The sequence below is a fragment of the Pogoniulus pusillus genome, chromosome 35 (assembly GCF_015220805.1).
Source record: "Pogoniulus pusillus isolate bPogPus1 chromosome 35, bPogPus1.pri, whole genome shotgun sequence".
Taxonomy (NCBI): domain Eukaryota; kingdom Metazoa; phylum Chordata; class Aves; order Piciformes; family Lybiidae; genus Pogoniulus; species Pogoniulus pusillus.
Genome location: NC_087298.1, coordinates 10,759,197 through 10,782,372, shown reverse-complemented (window position 1 = coordinate 10,782,372; position 23,176 = coordinate 10,759,197). Strand labels below are relative to the sequence as shown.

Sequence of the window (23,176 nt, the reverse complement as noted above, 5' to 3'; positions counted from 1 at the left end):
GTGGAAGTGCCACTTTTGTGGCCAGAATTCACCAGCAGATTACCAAGTGCAGAGGGAAGGGTGGAATAAATGGCTTTCCTGCAGATCTGCAGAGAAGATTGGGCATGGCTCTTGGGTTCCTTTTCTTCTAACAGCAGAAGAAAACGAATTTGTCAGTGGAGCTGGTTGCCATGGGGATGCAGGACAATAGCTGGGGTGGCTGCGTGGGGCCTCCTTACCCAATTCCACCCTCCCAAGCGCTCTCACCTGCACCAGCACTCACCAATGCTGGCCTGGAGGTAAGACTTTGGCCTACCTTTCAGAGTCTTTATCCAGAATTATGGGTGGCTCCAGGGGGCTGAGGACTTGCCACCACCCTTCAGACACTAAACCTCTCAAGCACTCAACCTTCCCGTGGATGAGTTACGAGGCGAAGCCAAGCCCTCTGCGGGAAGGCAGCGGCGCTGGCTCCCTGCTAGATTTAGAGCACTGTTGACACTGAAACATCTCCTCCATAAATACCAGTGAGAGGTAATGATGATCCTGTGGAACTAATAGAAGGAAATAGTGGTCCAAAGGGCTCGTAAATTCCCAGCCACGACACTTCCCGTTGCCATCAGAGGCTCTGAACGCTGTCAGATGTATTTTTATCCTCGGTGGTTGTACCTCAGACAGGCTCCACTCAGCCTTTGCTGGATTGTGCTGGGGACAGGGCATGCTCAGGGGGGTTTCCACAACTCTTCCTCCCTACCTGTAGCTTTAAAAGGTACTTACAAGCTGCGAGTTGAGCAGACTGTAATTGGAGACCTGGTAAGTACTGCCACAGCCAAATCAATGTTGCTGCAAGCTTGCCTGAAAAGTCATTTTAGTGGTGAGAGAAGCATGGGGCTGTCGTTGTGCTAATCTTGAACCTCTCCAGCTCAAGCCCAGGTGAGTTTTAGGAGAATTGAACCAAGAGGTTGGCTTAAACCTGCTTGAATTTTGTGAACAGTAACTCAAGAGAATCACAGGATAGTAGAGGTTGGATAGGAACTCAAGAACTGAGTCCAACATCCTTGCCAGAGCTGGATCACCTGGGGCAGGTCCCACAGAAACATCACCAGGCAGGCCTTGAAACCCTGCAGAGATGGAGACTCCACCACCCCTCTGAGCAGCCTGCTCCAGTGCCCTGCCAACGTTCATGTTTAGATGGAACTTGCTATGTCCAAGTTTATGCCCTGTTACTGGGGACCACTGAGAAGAGTCTGACCCCATAGGAGGCCCACACACATTAACCCATCAGGGTGGTTCATGTTTAGCTCTTTCCCTATAAGCTATTAAGCACATACATTAACCCATCAGGGTGGTTCATGTTTAGCTCTTTCCCTTTAAGCTATTAAGCACATACATTAACCCATCAGGGTGGTTCATGTTTAGCTCTTTCCCTTTAAGCTATTAAGCACATACATTAACCCATCAGGGTGGTTCATGTTTAGCTCTTTCCCTATAAGCTATTAAACACATATATTAACCCATCAGGGTGGTTCATGTTTGGCTCTTTTCCTTTAAGCTGTTTTCAGCCTTGGATGCTTCCACAGCTGACACACCTGAGAGGGAATGGCCTCTGCTGCCAGCTGCAGACTGGGCAGGAGCTTCACACAGGCCACAGCATCTGTCTGGGGTCAGGCACTTAGGGATGGAAGACCTGCCAGGATTCTCCACTGTGGAGAGGACAGCCTAGCTGCCTCCTAAAGCACAGCTGGATCTGTCAGGGGGGAGGGTGTGTGACTCAAACACTTAAGGAGAGATTTGTGAATAGGGAGCTCTGCCTTTTCCCTCCTGTTTCTATCCCAAGCAAGCTGGCACTCAGAAGAGCTGCAGTCTGCCTGGCGGCGTCCTGGTGCGCCTCACGCGGAAGCTGTTTATTTACATCAGAGACCTTCATCAAAAGAAGATGTGACAAGTACAGCACGAATGATTCATCCTCCTCGCTGCCTTCCTGCTCATCAGCAAACAGTTCCACCTGTCCAGCTGGGCTCCCATCTCATCTTCTTCCCCCCCAGCTCTCGCCAGCCGTGCCGCTGACCCTGCGGCGCGGTGGAAGTGGTGATGCTCAGGTTTGCCGTGGAGGAGAAGGGGCTGCAGCGATGCTGACCTCCCTGTGTGGGGGAGAGGATGGAGACACAGGCCTTCAGCCCTTGGACTTCATGCCAAAACTGCAGATCCCAAACCCCAGCGCCCTGCTTTCCCCTCCCTCTCCTCCACCTCGTTAAGAATATTTGGTGTTTGAAATCTTTTTCCAGAGCAAGGTCTTGAGGTTGTTGAGCACGAGGGAGTGGTGCACCTCCATCTGGCTGGCCAAGCCGCTGAGGGTCATGCAAGTTCGGAGCTGCTTCTGCAGGTCTTCTTTCAGCTCCAGGGGTGCCCCATGCAGCAGGTAGTCCTGCAGCAGCCCGCAGACCTTGGCCAGGTTGGGCTGCACCACGTCGCCCTTGCACTGCTTCAGGAGCTTGTCGCACGAGGCCGTGCAGTCCTTCCCGTAGGTGCAGTCCGCGTTCTGCTCACAGCGGCGGCCCTTGAGGAACCCTCTGACTGTCAGCTCCGTCGCCACCTTCCTCAGGTTGAGCATCTTGAAGTCGTACTTGTCGTTGTAGCCCACGTTCCTGAAGCTGGTCTCGCAGATGTAGAAGCTGCCGTAGGTGCCGTGGAAGATCTCCTCCACGAACTCCAGCAGGCCGATGGCGATCTTCGCCCGCCGGGGCCACGCTGGCGCGAACCACTGCTGGATGATCTGGTGGGCAACCGAAGGCAGCATGGACTGGAGGAAGGGGGGGACATCGACCCCGTAGAGGGAGGTGTGGGGGATCTTCTCGGTGACGTAGAGGTCCCCGCAGTGCCCCAGCAGCTTGGAAGTGTGCTCCTTCTCGTGCAAGGAGAGCATGAGGAGGAACTCGTTGAGCTGAAGCAGTGCCCAGATGGATTTGGCCTCTGCTAAAGACACTTTCCCATCCCGGTTCACATCTGCCATGGCGATGATGCGGCTCACCAGGGCTGCAAGAGATGGCTGATCTCCCAGGTTGGACTGCAAACAGAACAAGGAAATGGCATCAGACCCTTGGAGATGTCTGTGTTTGGGCTCCACGGCACAGAACTCAGCTGGAGAAGCCAAGAACTGAGCTTGGGAGAGGAGGAAAGAGCCACCCTGCTCAAGCAATCCATCCAGTGTGGATGGCTGGCTGGATTCAGCTCCAGCAGGATTTTGCCAGCTCTAGACCCTGGTGAGAACAAGCTGTTGAGAGCACAGGCCAGGCAGTCTTCTGTCCCACTCTGCAGCAGGGTAACTGCTGCAGCACTGCCAGGGCCTCCTGTGGGCTCATGAAAAAGCTCTGCCCAGCACAGATGCTGCCCACAGCAAGGGTACAGAAGCTCCAGGGACTGGAACTGCTGTGGGAGCTTGCAGGACTTTCTCAGCTAACTCAGTACTTGTTCTGCAGAACATCTAAGGAGTCTTCCCCAGCACCCAGCAGCTGGTGAGTAGGGGCATGGGCCAGAGAAGCTCTTAATTAAGGACACAATTAGTCCTTCCAGCTCTGTGGTTTCAGACCCACAAAACCCCAGTGGGACTCTGTGCTGACCTTCAGGAAGTTGAGGAGCATTTCCTTGAACTCATCCATCGATGTCCCTCGTGTGGGTTTGTCAAAGAGGACCACGTCCCTCCTGGGCACAGAGTCTGGGTGGCTGTCTGCCTTCAGGGCTTCTTCGATGCTGCACTTGATGATCACCTCCCTCCCCCTCCAGAGCCCACTGTAAACCTACAGCAAAGGAGAGAGGACGCAGCCATGAGAGGAGAAAAAACAAAGCCAGTGCAGAGAACTGGTTTCTGGTTTTGGTTCAGGGCAGTTGGTTCAGGGGTGGGGTGAGAAGCAGATGTGCAAGTGGGTGGAGGAGGACATTTCCTGAGGTTGGTGCTTGCACCCACATGGTGGTTTCCTTGGTGGAGCACAGACCTTACCTGCTGGGTGGGAGAGGAGGAGAGGCAGTGCTGGAAGATGAGGCTGCGCTCCTCACACAGGTCTTTGCACGTGGAGCCAGAGATGATTCCTTTCTTGTACTGGTCACACTGGGGAGAGGAAGGCAGGGAGAGGAGCTCAGCATGGGCAGCTCCTTCACCTGAAGAAGCCTGGTGGAGACCTTATACTCTCCACTTCCCTTGAGGAGTTGTTCTGGCAGTAGCTAAGAGTCCAGCCTCTTCTGACACCCCAAACTCCCCACTCCTCTCTTCCAAACAAATCCCAGCCCAAAGTCTGCTCTGCTCTCAAACCCAAAGATTTGTAATGGCCCTGGAGGAAGGAGTTTAGTGAGGCAGACACAGGGAGAGGAGCATGAAGGTTGAGCCCCAGCCAAAGGAGCAGCTGCTCTGGGCAAAGCCCTTCAGGGTGATTTGGTGTCCGGGGCGAGGTGGGGCCGGGCTGGCAGCATCCCCCTGTGCTGCTGGGGGAACAGCAGGGGATTTGCTTCTGGGTGTAAGTTCAGAGGTTATGGGGAGCTGCCAGGGCTGGAGGAGAATGCAGCCTGGAGCTGGGCGAGGATGAGGATGCAGAAGCTCAGGCTGCTCTGCAGAGCAGCAGCCCCTGCTGTGAAATGAGCTGGCCCCAGTCCAGGCAATGGTGAGGACAGACAGGCAGTAGCTCAGCTCCACAAGCCAGGCAGCTCGATCAGGAGCTGGAGGCACCTCTGGGCAGGAGAGGCTGCAGCTCTGCAGCTTCTCAACGAGAGCACAACAGCCTCAGGGCTGGAAACGGGAGCTGCAGATATTCACTGCCTCTTTTCCCCCTTTATTTTTTCCTCGACGTGGAAGGGAATTAACCCTTGGACCTGCTCCCAGGGGACACGGCCAGACACAGCATCCTAAACCCCGAGCTCAGAGCAGGAATTAGCACCCGAGCCCCTGTGGTCAGAGTCATGCAGAAAATCAAATGAAACGATCGGCGCTGTTGTTATGGCAATTCCTGCCTCCCTCTGCTGAAGGATTGATGAGCCAGGCGCCAGCAGCCAGAAGCCAGAGCCTGGCGGCCCCCTCCTCTCCGCGCCTGGGCAAGAGCCCTTCTGCGCTGCCGCGGGGCACAGGCAGCAGCTCCTGGTGGGGATGGAGGGGGGGGTTCCACTTGGCTGCTGGCCCCAGTGATGCTGCAGGGAGCCTGCACCCCACTGCAAACCCCGGGCAGAGTCAAAATGCACCAAACCAAGCTCCCACCAGGGGCCTGCTCTTTGTACAGGCTCTTTAGGGCAGTTACAGAGAGGTCCCCACGAACTGGCTGCTCCCCTTTGTTCTCTGGTTCTGCAGAGCTCGGTGGGGCTGGTATGATGCTCTCTCTGCCTGCAGATCCTGCTCTGACATTGCAACTTCATCTGCACAGACATTAATCTGCCCACGTCTGCCCAGCCTGCCCTGGCCTGCTTCCCTCTGACATCTCATTAGATTTTTTCCCTGTCACCCTGGCAGGTTAAGGTCACCTCTCCGGCTCCCAGCTCCATGCGATGCCATGGAAGCAGCTGCCAGGAGAGCTCCTCAGCCCAGCTTCCCTGCAGGATGCTGTCCTGGCACTGCCTGCCCAGCTGCAAAGCACCACACAGAGCCTGGGGAGATAGGAAGGGAGCTCCTCACTGACACCAGCACCCCGAAGTGGGACCTGTGTGGCTGCAGGGGCTGCTGAGCACCACTCACGATTATCATCCGGCAGACGTGGCCACGGCAGAGCTCGGAGTAGGACGAGTAGTGCATGTATGCCACCCAGCTGCCCACGAAGATGCCCAGCCACACCACCAGCAGGTATTTCACCTTGATGCCCGGGAGGCGGCTCTGGAAGGAGAAGAAAACACTGGTGAGGGCCTGGGCTCTGCACCGGGCAGCGCCGGTGGACAGGGACAGCTTCTGCTCTACAAACCAACCTCAGCTGGTGAAACCTTCAGGCTTTCTTACATACAGCCACCAGTCCATTATGCAACTCCTGCTGCAAGTAGGTCACTTCAAACTCCCTAAAAGCAGGGAGATTACACAGCACTGGGCTGTGAGGAGCTGGTTGCCACACATTCCTGTGCCCAGGAGCCACTCCTGCCCACCCTGCTGCCAGCGCTCTCCTGCCAACTCTCAGGTTCACCATCAGCGCTGTGAGAGGCTCTGCTCCTGCCTGGGGAGACCCTTCCTGGCAGACCCCTCCTGCAAAGCCCCATGGACACAGGGGGCTGCTCGTGCCAGTGTGGGAGCAGGCAAGTAATGAAGCTGGCAGCACAGGGGCAATGCTCTCCACAAACAGCTCAGAGGCTCCCAGCATCATTTGCTTTTGCTGGCTTCATCTCTTGCCCTCTGACCTGGTGAGAGCAGCACCCATGCCATCTGTCCTCCTCACAATGGAAGCAGTTTACCTGGCTCATGTGGCACAGCACAGATTCCCAGTGACTCCTAAAGGCAGGGAATTAATCCTGGCATCAAACACCCCATTCCCCCCAGTTTCTATGGGTAATTTCTCCTTCATGTCAGACCAAGATAGGTCCTAGCCAGTGGCCACCTCCAAACCTTCTTCTGTCCTTGTGCTGGATCAGAGTGAGACCACAGCCTGCTGCTGCCCCATCATAACAACCTGCCACAGATCCACAATTGGGTCTTGTAGGCCAAAACCTCTTCCAACACTGCCCCACAGCAGGAAGCAGAAGTGGTGGAGCCTCCTGCCCTCTTTGATATTAGGAGGAAGTTCTTCCCAGAGAGAGTGAATGGGTTGCCCAGGGAGGTGGTGGAGTCACTGTTCCTGCTGGTGTTGAAGCAAAGCCTGGCTGGGGCACTTAGTGCCATGGTCTGGTTGATTGGATAGGGCTGGGTGATGGACTAGATGAGCTTGGAGGTCTCTTCCAACCTGCTTGATTATACGATTCCTGCTTGCCCCAGCCCTGACAAAGAGCTCTGCAGGAGTGGGCAGGTAGCAGGCAGGTCTGCCTGCAGGCTGTGGTACTCTGCATGTTGATTGGAAATGCCCAAGTAGCTATGATGCCCACTTTGCCCATGGAGCAAGGGCACTGCTAATTAATGCCTGTTAAAGAGAAGCCAACCACAGGAAGGACTTAGCAAAGACAAAGGATGGGTGGCTGCTCCCGAGAGCCACAGACCAGCTCATGCCCCTGAGGTCAGAGACACACCCCACAGCGAGCTCAGTGCAGCACTGCCCACAAAACCTGGCTAGTGGTGGGCACATGACCCACCCCTGCCATTAGCAAAGGGGCTCTTTCCCACGAGAGACACATCTTGGGATGCCAAAACCCTGAAATGGCCAAAATGTCCCTTTTTGCTTATTCAGAGCTAGAATCCATCACATCCCTGGGGCAGAAGTTTGGGGTCAAGACTGTAACCTATACAGCACTGAGATCTCACCTCATCATCCCTTAAATGGTGGAAAGAAAGAGGAGGTAGAGGATGCATTGCTACAGGAGGTTCCTCTGGGAATATTTTGGATTCATACCTGGTGCTAAGGTTTCCTCCAGGGACTCAGTCTCAAGGTACAGGGGCACAGCACCTCAGCCAGAAGCCTGTGCCAAAGGGTCTCACCCCTTCGCCTGTGCAAGGTTTAGAGTGACTCTGGAGGACCTGGAAGTGACTTTGGTCCGGCCCTAACATCACAGGCAAAATGGATGCAGCACCACAAAGTCCTACTCCATCCCCACTGCTCCCTGCAGCACCCTGGGAACACAAGGGGTTGTTTCACAAGGAGTCCCAGCAGCTGGGACTGTGCCAGGGCTGGTGTGCTCCCAGGGGTGGCTTGGCTTTGCTGTCACCTCCCTCCCATGGGGGATCCACGGATGTGAGCCCAGCACAAGAGCTACCCCCAGCTCCCTCCCACCCTCACTCTGCACTCAGTTTCACCCACCCTGCCAGACCCAGTCCCCAGCCCCTGCCCATCAGTGCACTCTCTCACAACTGCTCCTCAGGTCTTTTGCTTGTCAGAAGACAGAAGCCAAAGGTCCCTCTGCCCTGGGAGTGGAGCAGCACCCAGCCAGATCCCAGCTGTCCTGGGGACCTACAGATGCTCTTAACACTCCCCATGGCCATGCAGCCCTTCCTGCATGCGGCAAGCCCAGGGCTTTGTCCCAGCTTTGCCCCCACCTCCTGCCAGCATCCTCTGCCTGCCAGGTATCCCCTTCCGTGTCCCCTCCAGCGGGATAACCTCTCTGGTCCGGGACCTTCACCAGAATGAAGATTTCTCATTCCATGGCTGCAGGGAAAACACCCTGGTCACAGAACCCCAGAGCACGGAGACAGGTCCGCAGCCCCCCTCGGCAGCTAAGGGATGGGGAGGGGAAAAAGAAACAGAAAAGAAAGCAAAGAGACGGAAGGATCCGTCCCCGCTGCTGCGGCGGCTCCTTCGCTCCCCGGTGCGGGCTGGCGGAGGGCTGGGCTGCCCGGATGCTCCACGGTCGGTGCGGCTCCCCCAGCACCGGTTATGCAACGGTCTGCGGCTCCCGGTGCCGGACCATGTCCCCTCAGTGCCGATCGAGGTCCCCCCGGCGCTGCTCCACGTCCCCAGTGCCGTTCCCCGGCCCCCTAACCCCTCGCACGGGTCGGCGTGAGGACCGCGGCGAAGCATCCCTTTGTGCAGGGCTGGTGCCAGGATGCAGGGACGGGCATCACCCAGCCCTGCTCGGCCCGCATCAGCCCCCCCTGCCCAGCTCCGGAGCAGCCCTCCTTGCCCTGGCGCATCGCCCCCGGTACCTGCAGGCCCTTGGAGAGGGGGCAGAACAGCACCAGATGCACCAGCCGCCGGATCCTCCGCATGCTGCGGGCACCCCGCGGCCGCGGGCCTCAGGCTCCGGGGGGCATGGCCGGGACCCCCTCCCCGCCTCGCCGCCGGGGACCGGGGTGAGGGGGACCGGGATGGAGGCCAAGCCGCTCCACTGCAGCTACCGGCCCGGCTCCGCCCGACTCGACTCTTCCCGGCTCGGCTAGCTCCGCCCGGCACGGCACGGCTCGGCTGGGCACGGCTCCGCCCCGAAGCATCAGCACCTCCCACCCGTCCTACCGGCCCCGAGGTGCTGCGTGGCTCCCACCCACGCTGGGTTAATTCGACCTCGGGATCCCACCCGAGCTCTCACCGCAAAGCCCGGGAGTTCCACCCCTCCAAGCATCCCACTCCCCGGGCATCCCAACCCTCCCTGGGCATCCCAACCCTCCCTGGGCATCCACCTCCAGGCTCACCAGGGGTCCCATACAGAGGCTGGCTGGTGGCAGATTCAGTCACGGACTGCTTTAAAGCTCGTCTAGTCCAATCCCCCTGCAGTCAGCAGGGACATCTGCAACCAGAGCAGCTTGCTCGGAGTCCCGAACAACCTCATCTGGAACGGTTCCAGCGATGGGGCAGCCACCACCTCTCTGGGCAGCCCGGGGCAGGGTGTCTCCACCCTCAGGGTCAAACAGTTTTTCCTCCTCTCTAGTCTGAATCTCACTCTTTTGGTTTAAACCTGTCACCCCTTGTCCCATCACTACAATGCCTCATGCAGAGTCCCTCCCTACTTTCCTTCTCAGATCCTTTAAGAACAGAGAGGCCACCAGAAGGTCTCCCTGAAGCCCTCTTCTCTTCTCTTCTCTTCTCTTCTCTTCTCTTCTCTTCTCTTCTCTTCTCTTCTCTTCTCTTCTCTTCTCTTCTCTTCTCTTCTCTTCTCTTCTCTTCTCTTCTCTTCTCTTCTCTTCTCTTCTCTTCTCTTCTCTTCTCTTCTCTTCTCTTCTCTTCTCTTCTCTTCTCTTCTCTTCTCTTCTCTTCTCTTCTCTTCTCTTCCCTTCCCTTCCCTTCCCTTCCCTTCCCTTCCCTTCCCTTCCCTTCCCTTCCCTTCCCTTCCCTTCCCTTCCCTTCCCTTCCCTTCCCTTCCCTTCCCTTCCCTTCCCTGGGCTGAACAATTCCAACTCTCTCTGCCTGTCCTCACAGCAGAGAGCTTCCAGCCCTTGGATCATTGCTGTGGTCTCCTTTGGGTCTGCTCCAACAGGTCTTTGTCTCTCCTGCACTGAGGACTCGGGAGCTGGACCCAATACCCCTCCACAGTACTACTGACCCTGCAGATGCTCTGCCTCCTGACCCCAGCATGCACAGCAGCTCAGGATTGATTTAAACCAATTTTGGGTGTCAGCCTGGAAGAGGGCCCCCCCAGGTCTGTGAGCTAGGGGCTGCCTTTCCCTCCTCAAGGCTGAGATCAGCTCCAGCTCCTGCTCACCTCAATCTCAAAGCAGAAGTAGCTCCTGTGATCCCTGTCTGCATCGCTCTGGGAAGGGAAACCTCAAGGCAAGACAGAGGCTGCTTTGTGTCAGGCAGGGAGCACACAGGCCAGGGACAGCCTCTTGTCCAGGGAGGCTGCAGTATACAGAGGAGAGCTATAGCAAGGTGGAAAGAGAAGCACAAACACGATGGAAAATGTTCTGGGAGGGTCAGTCATGAGGCTGTTGTTAAGACAATTCCTCACTCACTGCTGCCATATGTCCACTTTACACATTTGTCCCCTTTCCAGGGTCCAGATTGCTTCCTTATATTTGAATTTGACTCAAAATGACCTTTGAGAAACAAGCTGCTCTCTTCATACTCACTGGTTCCTACTCAATGTCAAGCACCAAGTGCCCAGGCACTACTTACCAAAAGCCTTTGCTGGCCTCATCAGAACAGGGACAATAAATAATGAGCATCAGAACAAAATGGAACCAAAACATTCCAACCCTGTGGCTCGTTTGCTGCCTTGTCTCACCGTGGAGGTGACCCCTGCTGCTCTCACACTGGGCAAGGCCAGCTCAGAACCACAGCCTCTGTGCTCACCTCCCGACCAGCCAACACTGCCCATGGCATCGCTTTGGTACCAGGGCCAGGTTAATGGTACCAGGGCCAGGTTAATGTCACCTAATCCTCCTTCCAGCTCTCATTTGTGCAGGCTTTTATGTCCTGCTGAAGCCAGGATGGTTCTCTGGAGCTTACACAGCTTATTTTTAGTTTTAATTAGCACAGTAAAAGAGTCAGCTTCTGTGATTTTTACTTATTTTATGGTGGAGTTGGTAATTTGGAAAGCAGCAGGGACAGGAAGATGCATCGCTGGGTGCCTGGCAGAGAAGCCAGCTGTGAGGATGAGGAGGGTTCCCAGAGGTCCCAGTGCTGCTTTCCTTCACAGCTACAGTGAAGCAGCTCTCTGCTCAAGGACTAACTAAATGCTTACTTCTCTCCCAGCCAGAAGATGCCATTTGCAAGCTTGCCTGAGCCTTCCTCAGAGAGATTCACCTTGCATCACCCTCAGTGCACCTCAGAAGGCTGAGCAGCAGCTTTCTTGCCCTATCCACCCTGGGCTCTTTACCTTCACCTCAATTCCTGCCTGCTGAAACTCAGCAGAACTAAACACAGAAGATGCCTTTTGGTAGCTGTCCTGCCAGAGTGGCTGCCTGTAGTGAAGTCACCTCCTTGCCCATAGCCTGGGCTCAACAGCACCCTCCTGCTGCAGCTTCCTCTGCCTCACTTTGGGAAGCTGAGCACTGTGCAAGCAGGCAGAATGAGACTCTCAGAGGAGATGGGAAATGACAGGCCTGGGATAAAGCTGAGAGAGGCCTGAAGTGCCATGATCTCAGCTGCAGGACTCTGCAACGTTCAGGGGTGGATCGCCCAGAGAATCTAATTAGGACAGAGCAGACCTTCCCGAGCTGTAATACACCAAGTAATTAAGTGATTAGTATTGATCGTTGGAATGCTTAATGAGCAGTTATCACTGAATGATTAATTAATCCAATCAAAAGCATAATAAGAATTCTGCAGGTGTGATTGTATCTTATACTCCATGTGCACAGGCAGCAAGAGCTCTCCCTACGGTGCTCATCTCCTGTTTATACCCCAGGCACATGGAGGACCCTGAGATGCTTGCATTGCCATCCCTCTCCTGCAGCCAGGGCTGCCCCTATGCCAGGGGTCTCTCCCCTTCCCAAACCCTCCAGGCACTGCCAAGTTGGTCTCCCAGCAGCAGGCAGGCATCCAGAGCTGCTTTGTGTGGAGGTGGGGAATGTGGTCTGCCAGCAGCTGCCAGCATCCAGAAGATGCTGAAAGCAGTCAGTGCTGATCTCCTCCCTGGGAATCCTTCCCTTGCTCCCTTGATTAAGTCTCTTCAGTTTCTCCTGATCACTCAGCCCACAGAAGCTCTGCTAATCTCTGCTAAACCCGCAGTGTGCAGCACACTCATGTCTGATCACTTCTCAGCCACGAGGTCACCCTGTGGGCGCATCCCTGTGCCCTCAGGACACAAGAGCTCTCAGGGCATCCACAGCACTATAAGTGTCATTTTCTGGCCCATAATATTCACTCAATTACATGATAATTGAGGCCACATCCCTGGAGGTGTTTAAGGCCAGGCTGGATGAGGCTGTGGGCAGCCTGCTCTAGGGTAGAGTGTCCCTGCCCATGGCAGGGGGGGTGGAACTGGCTGCTCCTTGTGGTCCCTTCCAACCCTGACTGATTCTATGATTCTATGATTCTATGATGTTTTCCAATGCTGAATAAATTCTCTTGCCAGCCTGAGCTAGCAGCAAAGCACAGAGCAGCCCTGACTTGTGAGCAAAGACCTCTACCCACTCATCCCTTTGTGCCCTCCACAGCACCCCTACCAACTGCCTTCCTCTGGGGTGACAGCTGGGAACATCGCAGCCCAGGGCCATCACCCGCAGTGCCCAGAGCTGCTGTTTGGCAGCTGGGGTGCAGAACCCAGAACCAAAAGAGGGGCCCACGCTCACCCCCTGCCCTCGCTCTCCTCTCTCCGAGTGATGCCGTCAGGACCAGTCCCACGGCCACGATTCCTGCCCTGGGGCATGTGACAGCACCCGGCGTTCCCAGGCGCTGCTGCAGCTCAGGAGATGCTGGATCCAGGCTCTAATGCCTCTTTCTGCGCATCCTTTAAGGATTTGAGGCTGATCGGCAGAGCTTCCTGCACGGCACCCACAGCTGGCTCCGCACAGCGCCGGCAGCTGCCTCCGCCGGGCGCTGGTGGGGCTGAGCGCAGCGGTTATAATTAGAAATGCTAATCAGCTCTTGTGTTTCTGGCTTGACAGCCCTGCCACCCCCCGCACCATCTTCCCTCCAATCTGTCCTATGCTTACCCCCTCGGCTGCCTCTCCAAATCCCTGCTCCATGTAATTAAGCCCCACGGAATTAGGGAATGGGGCAAAACCTGGAGCTGCTGGGGCTCCTCGCACGCTTTGTGTCAGGCATGCAGAGCTTGCTGGGGATGCTGTGGGGGAGGTCTCACTCTCCATTCACCACCAACCACTGGGCTGGGGACACCCCTGCCTCTCGCCAAGAGCCTTGGCACTGAACCATGGGGTGGAAGAGGTGCCTAAGAGGCAGTGTTGGGGTTAAAGGCAAAGGATGGTGGCTGTGGCCGGGAGCTGTGCAGCTTTGCCAGCCCAACAGCTCGGGAAGGAGAGCTGCTCTCATTAGGATTTCTGTCATGTGCCAGCCGTGGGCTCTTCCCAGCTGAGGAGGAAAAAGAGCCTGCAAAGGAGCACAGAGGCTGAGCAAGCAGATCTCTGCACAGGCTTAGCTGGTTGCAGAGTGATTTATCATCACCGTTTGCACGAGGAGACCCAGCCCAGGAGATTCCTCCCTCTTCAGTGCCTGCAGGCAGCTGCTGCCAGCCCCCAGCCCCTCTGCACTGCTCTCTGCCCCAAGCCAGAGTGGTCCTGCTGCTGTGAGAGCCAGGATATAGCTTTCCTGTTTGTTTACAGCAAGAGTGGTCAGGCACTGGAACAGGCTGCCCAGGGAAATGGTGAAGTCACCAACCCTGCAGGTGTTCAAGAAGCCTGTGGACATGCCACTCTGGGACATGGTTTAGTGGCCGTGGTAGCGTTAGGTTGGTGGCTGGACTAGAGGATCTTAGAGGTCTTCTCCAACTGAAACAGGTCTGCTCCCTGGGCAGCCTGTTCCAATGCCTGACCACTCATTCAGGAAATAAATGTTTCCTAATATCCAACCTAAACCTCCTCTGGCACAGTTTCAGGCCATTTCCCTATCAGCTGATGCTAGAGAGAAGAGACCAACCCCCACCTCACTCTGGCCTCCTTTTTAGGGAGTTGAATGGAGCAATGAGGGCTCCACTCCATCTCCTCTTCTCCAGACTAAACAATCCCAGTTCCCCCAGCTGCTCCTCACCAAATCTACCCTTCACCAGCTTTGTTCCCCTTCTCTGGACCCCCTCCAGCACCTCAATATCCTTCTTGGAGTGAGGGGTCCAAAAGTGAACTCCACCCTACACACCATGACTTTGGGAGAAAGAGAAATAGCAGAAACAAGAAGGTTCCACAGGAAGGGGGCCGGGAGGGACAGAGCATGGTGGCTGCAGTGGCCATAGCCTGAGGAAAAGGCCCTGGCAGCACTGGGGAAGCTCCAGGGACGAGTGGGGTTGGGTTTGTCATGACCAATTGAGTCCCTGCAGCACCGAGGGGCAGGTTTCACACATTGCATGAGCAGGGACCCGAGCATCCAGGAATTAATGAGGACCTGACCCTGTCTGCTCAGCCACTGGAGTCCTTCCAGTGCAGACAGCTGGCTTAAGAGGCCCCTTTATTCTTTACATATCAGATCAATCCAGATAGTGATAATCTACTCCTTGTGAAATCTTGGAGCAGACTTTGCTACCCTGCTAGCTCAAGGGGAACAAAAGCAAGCAAGAGGGAGAGGTCATGATGAACTATTGATTGAGCAGCCAGCAGTGCTGCTCCCAGAGCTGGCTTCTGCAAAGAACTCACCCGGGACAGTTTGCCTCTCTGTCTCTCACTGATGCTCCCCCATTGATCTTCCCTGACAGGCAGCAACTACAAGATTTTTTTTTAGCTGGAGTCATTAAGAGGAATTAATCAATAATAGGGGAAACACAGAGAGAGAGAAACTGTTTCATGGAGATATATTCCCCCTGTGGATCTCAGCCCATTGGTGCGTGTGGTTTACTTCCAGCAGCCAGAGAGACCTGCCAGGAAAGGAATTCACCTTCTGCTGGACTCTGGCACTTGGAGGAGATCCTGAGCCGGTTGCAACATGCTGGCAGCTCCCAGCCAAGCTATGCAATGAGGGGAGACCACCTGCAGAGTTCATGGCATCGGATTCCATGTACCCCAGTATCCTACCTGGCACCCTAAGTCACCCAGGCCCTCTGTTCCCACACAGTATCCTAGGAAGAGCTAGACACTGATTCCATATGCCCAAAGTGCTGGATACTGCTGTCACATCACACTTCTGCTCAATCCAGTTGCCACCTTGCAGTGGCGCAATGGCTGAGAGCAGCTTGCTCAATGATCCAGCCCCATGTTGGAGCTCAGATGCTGCCCATGTTGCTGTAGGTAAGACCTGGAGTTCATTCCTGTGGCAAGACTGGAGCCGTTTGTGAGAGAAACACTCCTTGTGCTGAAAGCACTCCAGGCTTCACCACTGCTTCCTGCCCTGCCCCAACGGTGCCAGCACATTCCCATGGCTGGGTGGCAGCAACACCCAGTTTTCCTTTCCTAGCAGCTCCTGTGCTCAGCCCCAGCAAATATCTGTGTAGATGCAGAAGCCCATTTTTACCTTGGAGAGCAGGAAAAAGGAGCTGGAGACGTGCGCAGGAGCAGGAGGATGGGATTGCCTTCAAAACCAACCACCTGCTGCAGGCAAAGCAACCAGCAGCTCCGGGGCACGCTGGGGCCATGGAGGCGCTGCAGGCTCAGCCTGGGGAGCAGTCTGTGACGCAGGAGCTGAGCTGCCATTTAACTGTGGACTTAGCCCAGAGGACATCTAGTACTGCTGCATCCCACGGCGTTGGCACACCCTGTGGCACCGCACCAGCGGGTCTGGCAGCTTGGGAATGCCATGCTCGGCATGCTGCCTGATGCCTGCATACTGGAAGGAGCACGGCTCCTGCAAATGGGGTCTGCGCTGAGCAGGCACCAAATGATGCCTCAGAGTAAGGGAAATGCCCTCTTGGAGGCAGGGATGGAGATCCCCACAGAGATCTCTTCCATTTCCTCCCTGGGGCATGTCATGCCTTGACTCCCAAGGCCCCAGCCTCCTGCTGCTCCAGCAGTAATTACAGCAGCTCTCAGGGGGAAGAGGATCTTCATCTTTGCTGTAATTACAGCTCCATGTCCGCTGCGAAGGGATCAGAGGCAGCAGAGGAGGAGGAGGAGAGGAGGTTTCTGCTTGGAGGCAGGTTGCACCGTGGTGCACACAGCAGGCACATTCAGGCACGTGCTGGCCACAAGCACCTGAGAGAGTCTTGAGACACTCAGAGCTCAGCACCCCCACCTGAATTTAGCCCAGCTGGAGCTCCCTTGCGATGTGAGTCTCTGATGTGGGACATGCAGCAAATGCCTCTTCAGTTCCAGGCTGCCCTTGGCTAACAGCTTTGCCTTCCCTGTTCAGTCCATCAGTCTCCAGGTCAACCACCCAGCCCCTTCCACCAGCACAAAATCCATTAGAAACAATTTGGTTTCCTTTATTTACAGATGACCTTTCGGGGAAAGCCTAATCCTAGTGCAACTGGGAAAAGAAGAACAACCCAACAGTCACTCCAGTTTTGCAACCTTGGGGCTGCAGCCAGACAAGATGCTTGTTCCAGGGCTGAGTCCTGTGCTTGGTACACTTTCATTGTACCTAGAGCCTCTCCTGGTGAGAGGTCTCACAGAGAACATCAGGTGCAGGGGGATTTCCAGTGCTAGGTGTACAGATGCAAATGCAACAGTAAGATCTTGCAGCCTCATGTGTTTGCTGTCTCCTGGCTTGGGCAAAGTCTGCCAAGAGGGAAAAGGCAAAAAAACAGTGGTGGGGGACATGGTGGAGAGTAAGACCTAGCAGTGATCCTTGGCTGGGCTGAGTGGCCCAAGGCACCTGCAAGGCACTGGAGTGCTGTCTGTGGGGCTGGCAAGGGCTGTGTGGGACTTGAAACCTGCCAAGTGCTCCAATCTCTGATGAAGAGGACCATAAAGCCACAGCTGCAGGGAACACTCAAGCAAATACCACAGTGACTTTCTCAACTGAGTTAGTTGTAGGTGAGGAAAGGTCACGGGAAGGAAGGCTCTGATGATCTAACAGACTTTTGCACTACGTTTCTCTCTTAATTGCATGTTCCCAGGGCCAAACTACCTCAGGCTCTTTCTCTTTCCAGTGACCAGCCAAGGCTGTGCATGCAGAACCCCAGCACTGGAGCAGCTGAGCAGCCTCATGCTTCTGAGCTTGGTGCAACCCCATTGCTACATAGGCCTGAGGGTTACTGCAGTGCTCACAGCAGCAGATTCAACTCAGCCCATGACACGGAGTCATCATCCCTGGAGGTGGTCAAGAAATACACAGACTTGGCACTTTGGGCCATGGTTTAATGGCCACGGTGGACTTAGGTTGATGGCCAGACTTGGTGACCACTGAAACAATTCAATGAATCTATGAAAATCTACCTCAAAAAGATAAAGGAATGCTGACAGCAGTGCATGGTGAGCAGAAGGCTCCACAGGGCGGTGCTGCTGACAGGATTTCTGTGGCTGGGTCCACAGAAAGTCATAAAGCCAGGAGTGTTACACTTGACCTTCGTTTTCTGATGCCTTATAATAACGTGGCAGTGTCTTTTATCTTTTATTTGTCTTGATTTATTACTTCCTTTGGAAACAAGGTGTGACCTCACTGCTGATGACTGGCTCCTGACCGGAAAAGAAATGGAGCCAGGGAGAGCCTCTCCTGCACATGCAGAGAAGGGATGAAGGAAAGCACTCAGCAGGATAGGAAAGGAAGGAGAGATGTGTCCATGGCAGCACCATGCAGGGCTGAGTGGGTGTGGAGCAGCAGGAGGCTCAAGGCTGGGCAGGTGGGTGCTCGGTGAGGACCCCCCATGCTGAAGCAGGGCTGGGTCCATTTCCCTGCCCATTGCCTCACTGTGCAGCTGCCCTTCACTTCCCACAGTGTCTTTGGCAGCAGTACTCAGCAGCCTGCTTCTCTTCAGCTCTGCCAAGGGACTGTGTTGAAAGCAGCAGCTGGGTTTGGTGACATTCAAAGCAGGGGCAGGAGGAAGCAACCAGCCAAGTCTCTTCGTTCCAGGCTATGCCGAGGCACGCATGTGCATGGCTTGGGAGCCCTGCCAGGCAGAGCTGATAGTGCAAGCTCTGGCTTGCTCAAGCTCCTAGACAGCAACCCCTGCTGCAAAGCAGCCTTGATTGTTGTGGGCTTAAGGACAGCAAGATGATCCAATTTCAGACCATTTCCTCTCCTATCACCTGATACTAGGGAGAAGAGGCCAACCCCCATCTCACTCCAACTTCCTTTCAGGAGTTGTAGAAGGCAACTCAGCCTCAGCCTCCTCCTCTCCAGACTAAACAATCCCAGTTCTCTCAGCTGCTGCTCATAAGACTTGTTCTATTTCAAGGCAGCTTTTCAAGGTCCCTGCTGAGGGTGCTGGAAGGCACCGGGTGCCACACAAACCTCCAACAGGCAGCACCTGCCACAGAGCATTTACTGCCTGGGTGCTTGCTGCTGCCAGCGTTCCTGGCCCCCCTCAGCTAGATAACCTACAGGGTACACTTGCAGTGCTCTAAATAATTCAGTCAGAGGTTTTAACTATGCCAATCTGGTAAGCTGCTGGGGTTTAGAAGAGAATTTGGAAGAGCTCCATTCTGGCTGCTGGAGCTTGGGAGGGCAGGGAAGGGGCTGCCTGTGCCTCTGCCCAAGAATGGCTGAGTTTCAGGGGTGATGAGGCTCTCCCTGGTGCGTTGTGCAGCATGCTGAGGCTCGCAGGCAGTTTGTTATGATGATGTTAACACACAGGCTGTCGTCATCTGGCAGCGTAACCGCTGGCCTCGCCAAATAACTCAGTGTGACAGCTCTGCTTGCTCCCGGGCAGGCCCCTGTCTGCCTTCTAATCTGGCATCAGGAATTGCTCCCCTTCCTTCAGCTGCAGCCTAATATGAAATGTTTCATTTGCATTACTCTGGATAATCCTTTGGGAGAGAGTGGAGAGAAGGGAATTAGAGCCAAGCTCCTGTAGGAGCCCACACATGAAGCAGCCACACAACCGCCATCCCCACGCGGTGCACCTGCTAACGCTGTGTGCCACTGCCACTCTGTCTTCCTGGAACCATAGAACCATAGAGTTGTTTTGGTTGGAAAAGACCTCTAACATCATCAAGCCCAAATGTTGACCCAACATCACCATGGCCATTAAACTATGTCCTGAAGTGCCATGCCCGCAGGTTTCTGGAAGGCCTCCAGGGGTGATGACTCCAACATCTCTCCGGGCAGCCTGTTCCAATGCTTGACTACTCTTTCAGTACTGAAATTGTTCCTAGTGCCCAACCTAAACCTCCCCTAGCACAATTTCAGGACATTTCCTCCCATTCTATCACCTGATACCAGAGAGAAGAGACTGACCCCTACCTCACTCCAGCCTCCTTTCGGAGGAGTTGTACAGAGTAAAGAGGCCTCCCCTCAGTCTCCTCTTCTCCAGACTAAACAATCTCAGTTCCCTCAGCTGCTCCTCACCAGACCTGTTCTCCAGACCCTTCACCGGTTTTGTTGCCTCTCTCTGGACACAGTCCAGCAACTAATGTCCTGATGTCTGCCAATGGTGTTTGCAAGTGGAGCAGATTGGCTCAGACAGGCAGCTGGAACAGTTTGCACAGTGAGGTGGTGGAGTCACCATGCCTGGAGGTGTTCAAGGAACCTGTGGACATGGCACTTCAGGACATGGTTTAATGGCCATGGTGGTCTTCAGTTTGAGATTGGACTCAGTTATCTTGGAGGCTTTTTCCAATTGAAACAATCCTATGATTCCATCTCCAGTGACTTTCTTCCCCTGTCAACAGAAGCAGAGAGTCACAAGGATAATGCAGAAGTGCTCCAGGACAGCATGTGTTCAGCTGGGAAGGTCTCGGTGACTTCCAGGCACAACGCTGGAGCCAGGCTCCCTGCACAGCCTGCACGACATGGGCCAGAGGGATTAATCTAATGCTGCATGGAGATGCTAATACAATAAAGGTTCTTTGTGGCCTTAGCTGGAATCATGAGACCAGCTCTAAGATGTCATTGCCTGGCAGCTGCAGGGAGTGCTGGCCTGCAGCTCTCCCAGGAGAAGCTGTCTCCTGCTTCAAGCATTAAAGCTGGTGAGGAGCAGTGAAAAGGCAGTGACCCCACCTTTGTTATGGTGGCAGCTTGTTTGGGAACAGCCACCTCCTCTGTTGTTGAGTCTAGGGAGAATCAAGGCTCTTTTGGGAAGCAGCAATCCTTTTTCCTTGAGTTTTCCAGCTGCAAAGAGGATCATAGAATCACAGGCTGGTTTGGGCTGGAAGGGATATTTAAAGGTCATCCAGTCCAACCTCCCTGCAGTCAGCAGGGACATCTGCAACCAGAGCAGGTTGCTCAGAGCCCCGAACAGCCTGACCTGGAAGGGTTTCAGGAATGGGGCAGCTCCCACCTCTCTGGGAAACCTGGGACAGGGTTTTGCTACCCTCAGTGTAAACAATGTCTTCCCTTCATTCTCTCTAGTCTAAATCTCCCTCTTTTAGTTTCAAAACACCATCCCTTGTCCTGTCACAACAGAACCTTCTAAAAAGTCTTTCCCTATCTTTCTTATTGGCCCTTTTAAGTACTGGGAGGCCATCAGAAGGCTCCTCTGGAGCCTTCTCTTCTCCAGGCAGAACAACCCCACCTCTCTCAGCTTGGCCTCAGGATGCTCTGACCACGGTGTCAGGATCATGCCATACCCTGGTGAAATCACCAGAGCCACAGGACTGGGGCTTTGCTGTAAGAAGTGTTGCAAAACCTGCTGACGCCAGTGAAACAGCTTGTGTCAGTTTCTGCAGATGCACTTTCATCTCCCCCGCCAGTTTTGCACCCACGAAGCTGCTGGGCCTGATCCTGACCTAATCCCAGTGCTGGTGGAGAAAGCTCCATCCCACTCAGCACATTTGTGCAACCAGCATCAAGCACCAGCAGAGAATATAGGTGAGACAAGGGGCAGGGAAATGTGGTGAGTGAGGATCTGCCACAGAAACTTGCAACTGACCCAGGCTGACCTTAATCAGTTGTGAATTTTTGTGGCAGACCCAAAAATGCCTCCTCATGCCCAGAGGGACCCAAAGAGCCTACATGGCACCATGAGGGGACTCAGAACCCCCACATAATGACAAGAGGGCACTCAAAATCCTAACACCATGCCATGAGGAGACCCAAACACCCCTTTTTTAGGGGTGAGGGACCCAAAGACCCAATACAGCAGCATAAGGGGTTCAACAGCCCTCCTCGACATGCCAAGAGAGAGGTTGTAGCCAGGTGGAGTTGGGCTCTTCTGCCAGGCAACCAGCCACAGAACAAGGGGAAACAGTCTCAAGCTGTGCCAGGGGAGGTCTAGGCTGGATGTTAGGAGGAAGTTGTTGTCAGAGAGTGATTGGCATTGGAATGGGCTGCCCAGGGAGGTGGTGGAGTCTTTGTGCCTGGAGGTGTTGAAGCCAAGCCTGGCTGGGGCACTTAGTGCCATGGTCTGGTTGGTTGGGCAGGGCTGGGTGCTAGGTTGTGCTGGCTGAGCTTGGAGCTCTCTTCCAACCTGCTTGATTCTATGATTCTATGAGGGGACTCAGACACACAAGCACCATGAGTCACAGAATTGTTTTGGTTAGAAAAGACCTCTGAGATCATTGAGTCCAACTGCTGACCTAACACCACCTTGGCCATTAGAGCCCCGTCTCAGAGTGCCACATCTACCTGTTTAACACCTCAAAGGGATGGGGACTCCACCACATCCCTGAGCAACCTGTTCCAATGCCTGACCAATTCTGCAGGAGTTTTTCCCTAATGTCTAACCTAACAACTTCAGGCCATTTCCTCTCGTTTTACCTCTTGTCACTGGGCTGAACAGACTCACACCCCCACACCCTTCCTTTCAGGGAGCTGTAGAGATCCAGGCCTTCCCTCAGCCTCCTCTTCTCCAGCCCCCCCCAGCTTCTCCTCACCAGCCCTGTTCTCTAGACCCTTCACCAGCCTCGCTGCCCTTCTCTACACACCCTCCAGCCCCTCAAGGTCCTTTTTTGGAGTGAGGAGCCCAAAGCTGAACACAGCATTCGAGCTGTGGCCTCATCAGCGCCGAGCACAGGGCGACGATCGCTTCCCTACTCCCCCGCTGGCCACACGGGGCTCCGTGCGGGGACCCAAAACCTCCCTCCTTGTGCCACGAAGAAACCTCAAGTTCCCCACAGCTCCTCTGGCCCCGCTTGAGAAGAGCGGGGAGCAGGGAGCGCGGAGCGGCGGGCGGGGAGCGGGGAGCGGGGAGCAGGGAGCGCGGAGCGGCGGGCGGGGAGCGGGGAGCGGGGAGCAGGGAGCAGGGAGAGGGGAGCAGGGAGCGCGGAGCGGGGAGCAGGGAGCAGGGAGAGGGGAGCAGGGAGCGGGGAGCAGGGAGCGGGGAGCAGGGAGCGGGGAGCAGGGAGCGCGGAGCGGGGAGCAGGGAGCAGGGAGAGGGGAGCAGGGAGCGGGGAGCAGGGAGCGGGGAGCAGGGAGCGCGGAGCGGCGGGCGGGGAGCGGGGAGCAGGGAGCAGGGAGCGGGGAGCGGGGAGCAGGGAGCGGGGAGCAGGGAGCAGGGAGCGGGGAGCAGGGAGCGCGGAGCGGCGGGCGGGGAGCGGGGAGCGGGGAGCAGGGAGCGCGGAGCGGGGAGCAGGGAGCGCGGAGCGGGGAGCAGGGAGCGCGGAGCGGCGGGCGGGGAGCGGGGAGCAGGGAGAGGGGAGCAGGGAGCGGGGAGCAGGGAGCGCGGAGCGGCGGGCGGGGAGCGGGGAGCAGGGAGCGGGGAGCGGGGAGCAGCGAGCGCGGATGGGGAGGAGGGAGCGGGGAGCGGGGAGAGGGGAGCAGGGAGCGGGGAGAGGGGAGCAGGGAGCGGGGAGAGGGGAGCAGGGAGCGCGGAGCGGCGGGGAGCGGGGAGCAGCGGGCGGGGAGCGGGGAGCGGGAAGGGGAAGCGGGGAGAGGGGAGCAGGGAGCGGGGAGCGGTGAACGCAGAGCGCGGAGCGGCGGGGAGCGGGGAGCAGCGGGCGGGGAGCGGGGAGCAGCGGGCGCGGAGCGGCAGGGAGCGGGGAACGCAGAGCGCGGCGCGGCGGGCGCGGAGCGGCGGGCGGGGCGGAGGGCCGTGCCGTGCCGCGCCTCCCGCCCACATAAGGCGGGAGCAGCCGAGGCTGCCTGGCGCGGCGCGG

The 23,176-nt window shown here is 56.0% G+C and overlaps 1 protein-coding gene across 3 annotated transcripts; it reads right to left on the bottom strand.

Moving 5' to 3' along the window:
• Window positions 1–1,834: 1,834 nt before the first annotated feature.
• Window positions 1,835–9,223, bottom strand: DIPK1B (divergent protein kinase domain 1B). Of its 3 annotated transcripts, XM_064171504.1 has the most exons (6): window positions 8,714–8,953; window positions 8,108–8,216; window positions 5,684–5,818; window positions 3,971–4,078; window positions 3,594–3,770; window positions 1,835–3,040 (listed from the first exon to the last, which is right to left on the bottom strand). In XM_064171504.1, the coding sequence occupies exons 2-6, from the start codon at window positions 8,207–8,209 to the stop codon at window positions 2,228–2,230; spliced, it is 1,335 nt and encodes a 444-aa protein (XP_064027574.1). In that variant the 5' UTR covers window positions 8,210–8,216; window positions 8,714–8,953; the 3' UTR covers window positions 1,835–2,227. The 3 variants fall into 3 exon arrangements, with proteins under 3 accessions (XP_064027574.1, XP_064027576.1, XP_064027575.1); XM_064171506.1 differs by lacking the exons at window positions 8,108–8,216; window positions 8,714–8,953 and adding an exon at window positions 9,197–9,223; XM_064171505.1 differs by lacking the exon at window positions 8,108–8,216.
• Window positions 9,224–23,176: the final 13,953 nt, after the last annotated feature.

Excerpts from the sequence above, each read along its gene's own strand:
- DIPK1B (XM_064171504.1), bottom strand. The coding sequence starts at position 8,209 with ATGAGAAATCTTCATTCTGGTGAAGGTCCCGGACCAGAGAGGTTATCC. Across the intron at positions 5,819-8,107 it reads GCAGAGGATGCTGGCAGGAG|AGCCGCCTCCCGGGCATCAA; the intron begins GTGGGGGCAAAG and ends TTCTCCTTCCAG. Across the intron at positions 3,771-3,970 it reads CCTCCTCTCCCACCCAGCAG|GTTTACAGTGGGCTCTGGAG; the intron begins GTAAGGTCTGTG and ends CCTTTGCTGTAG.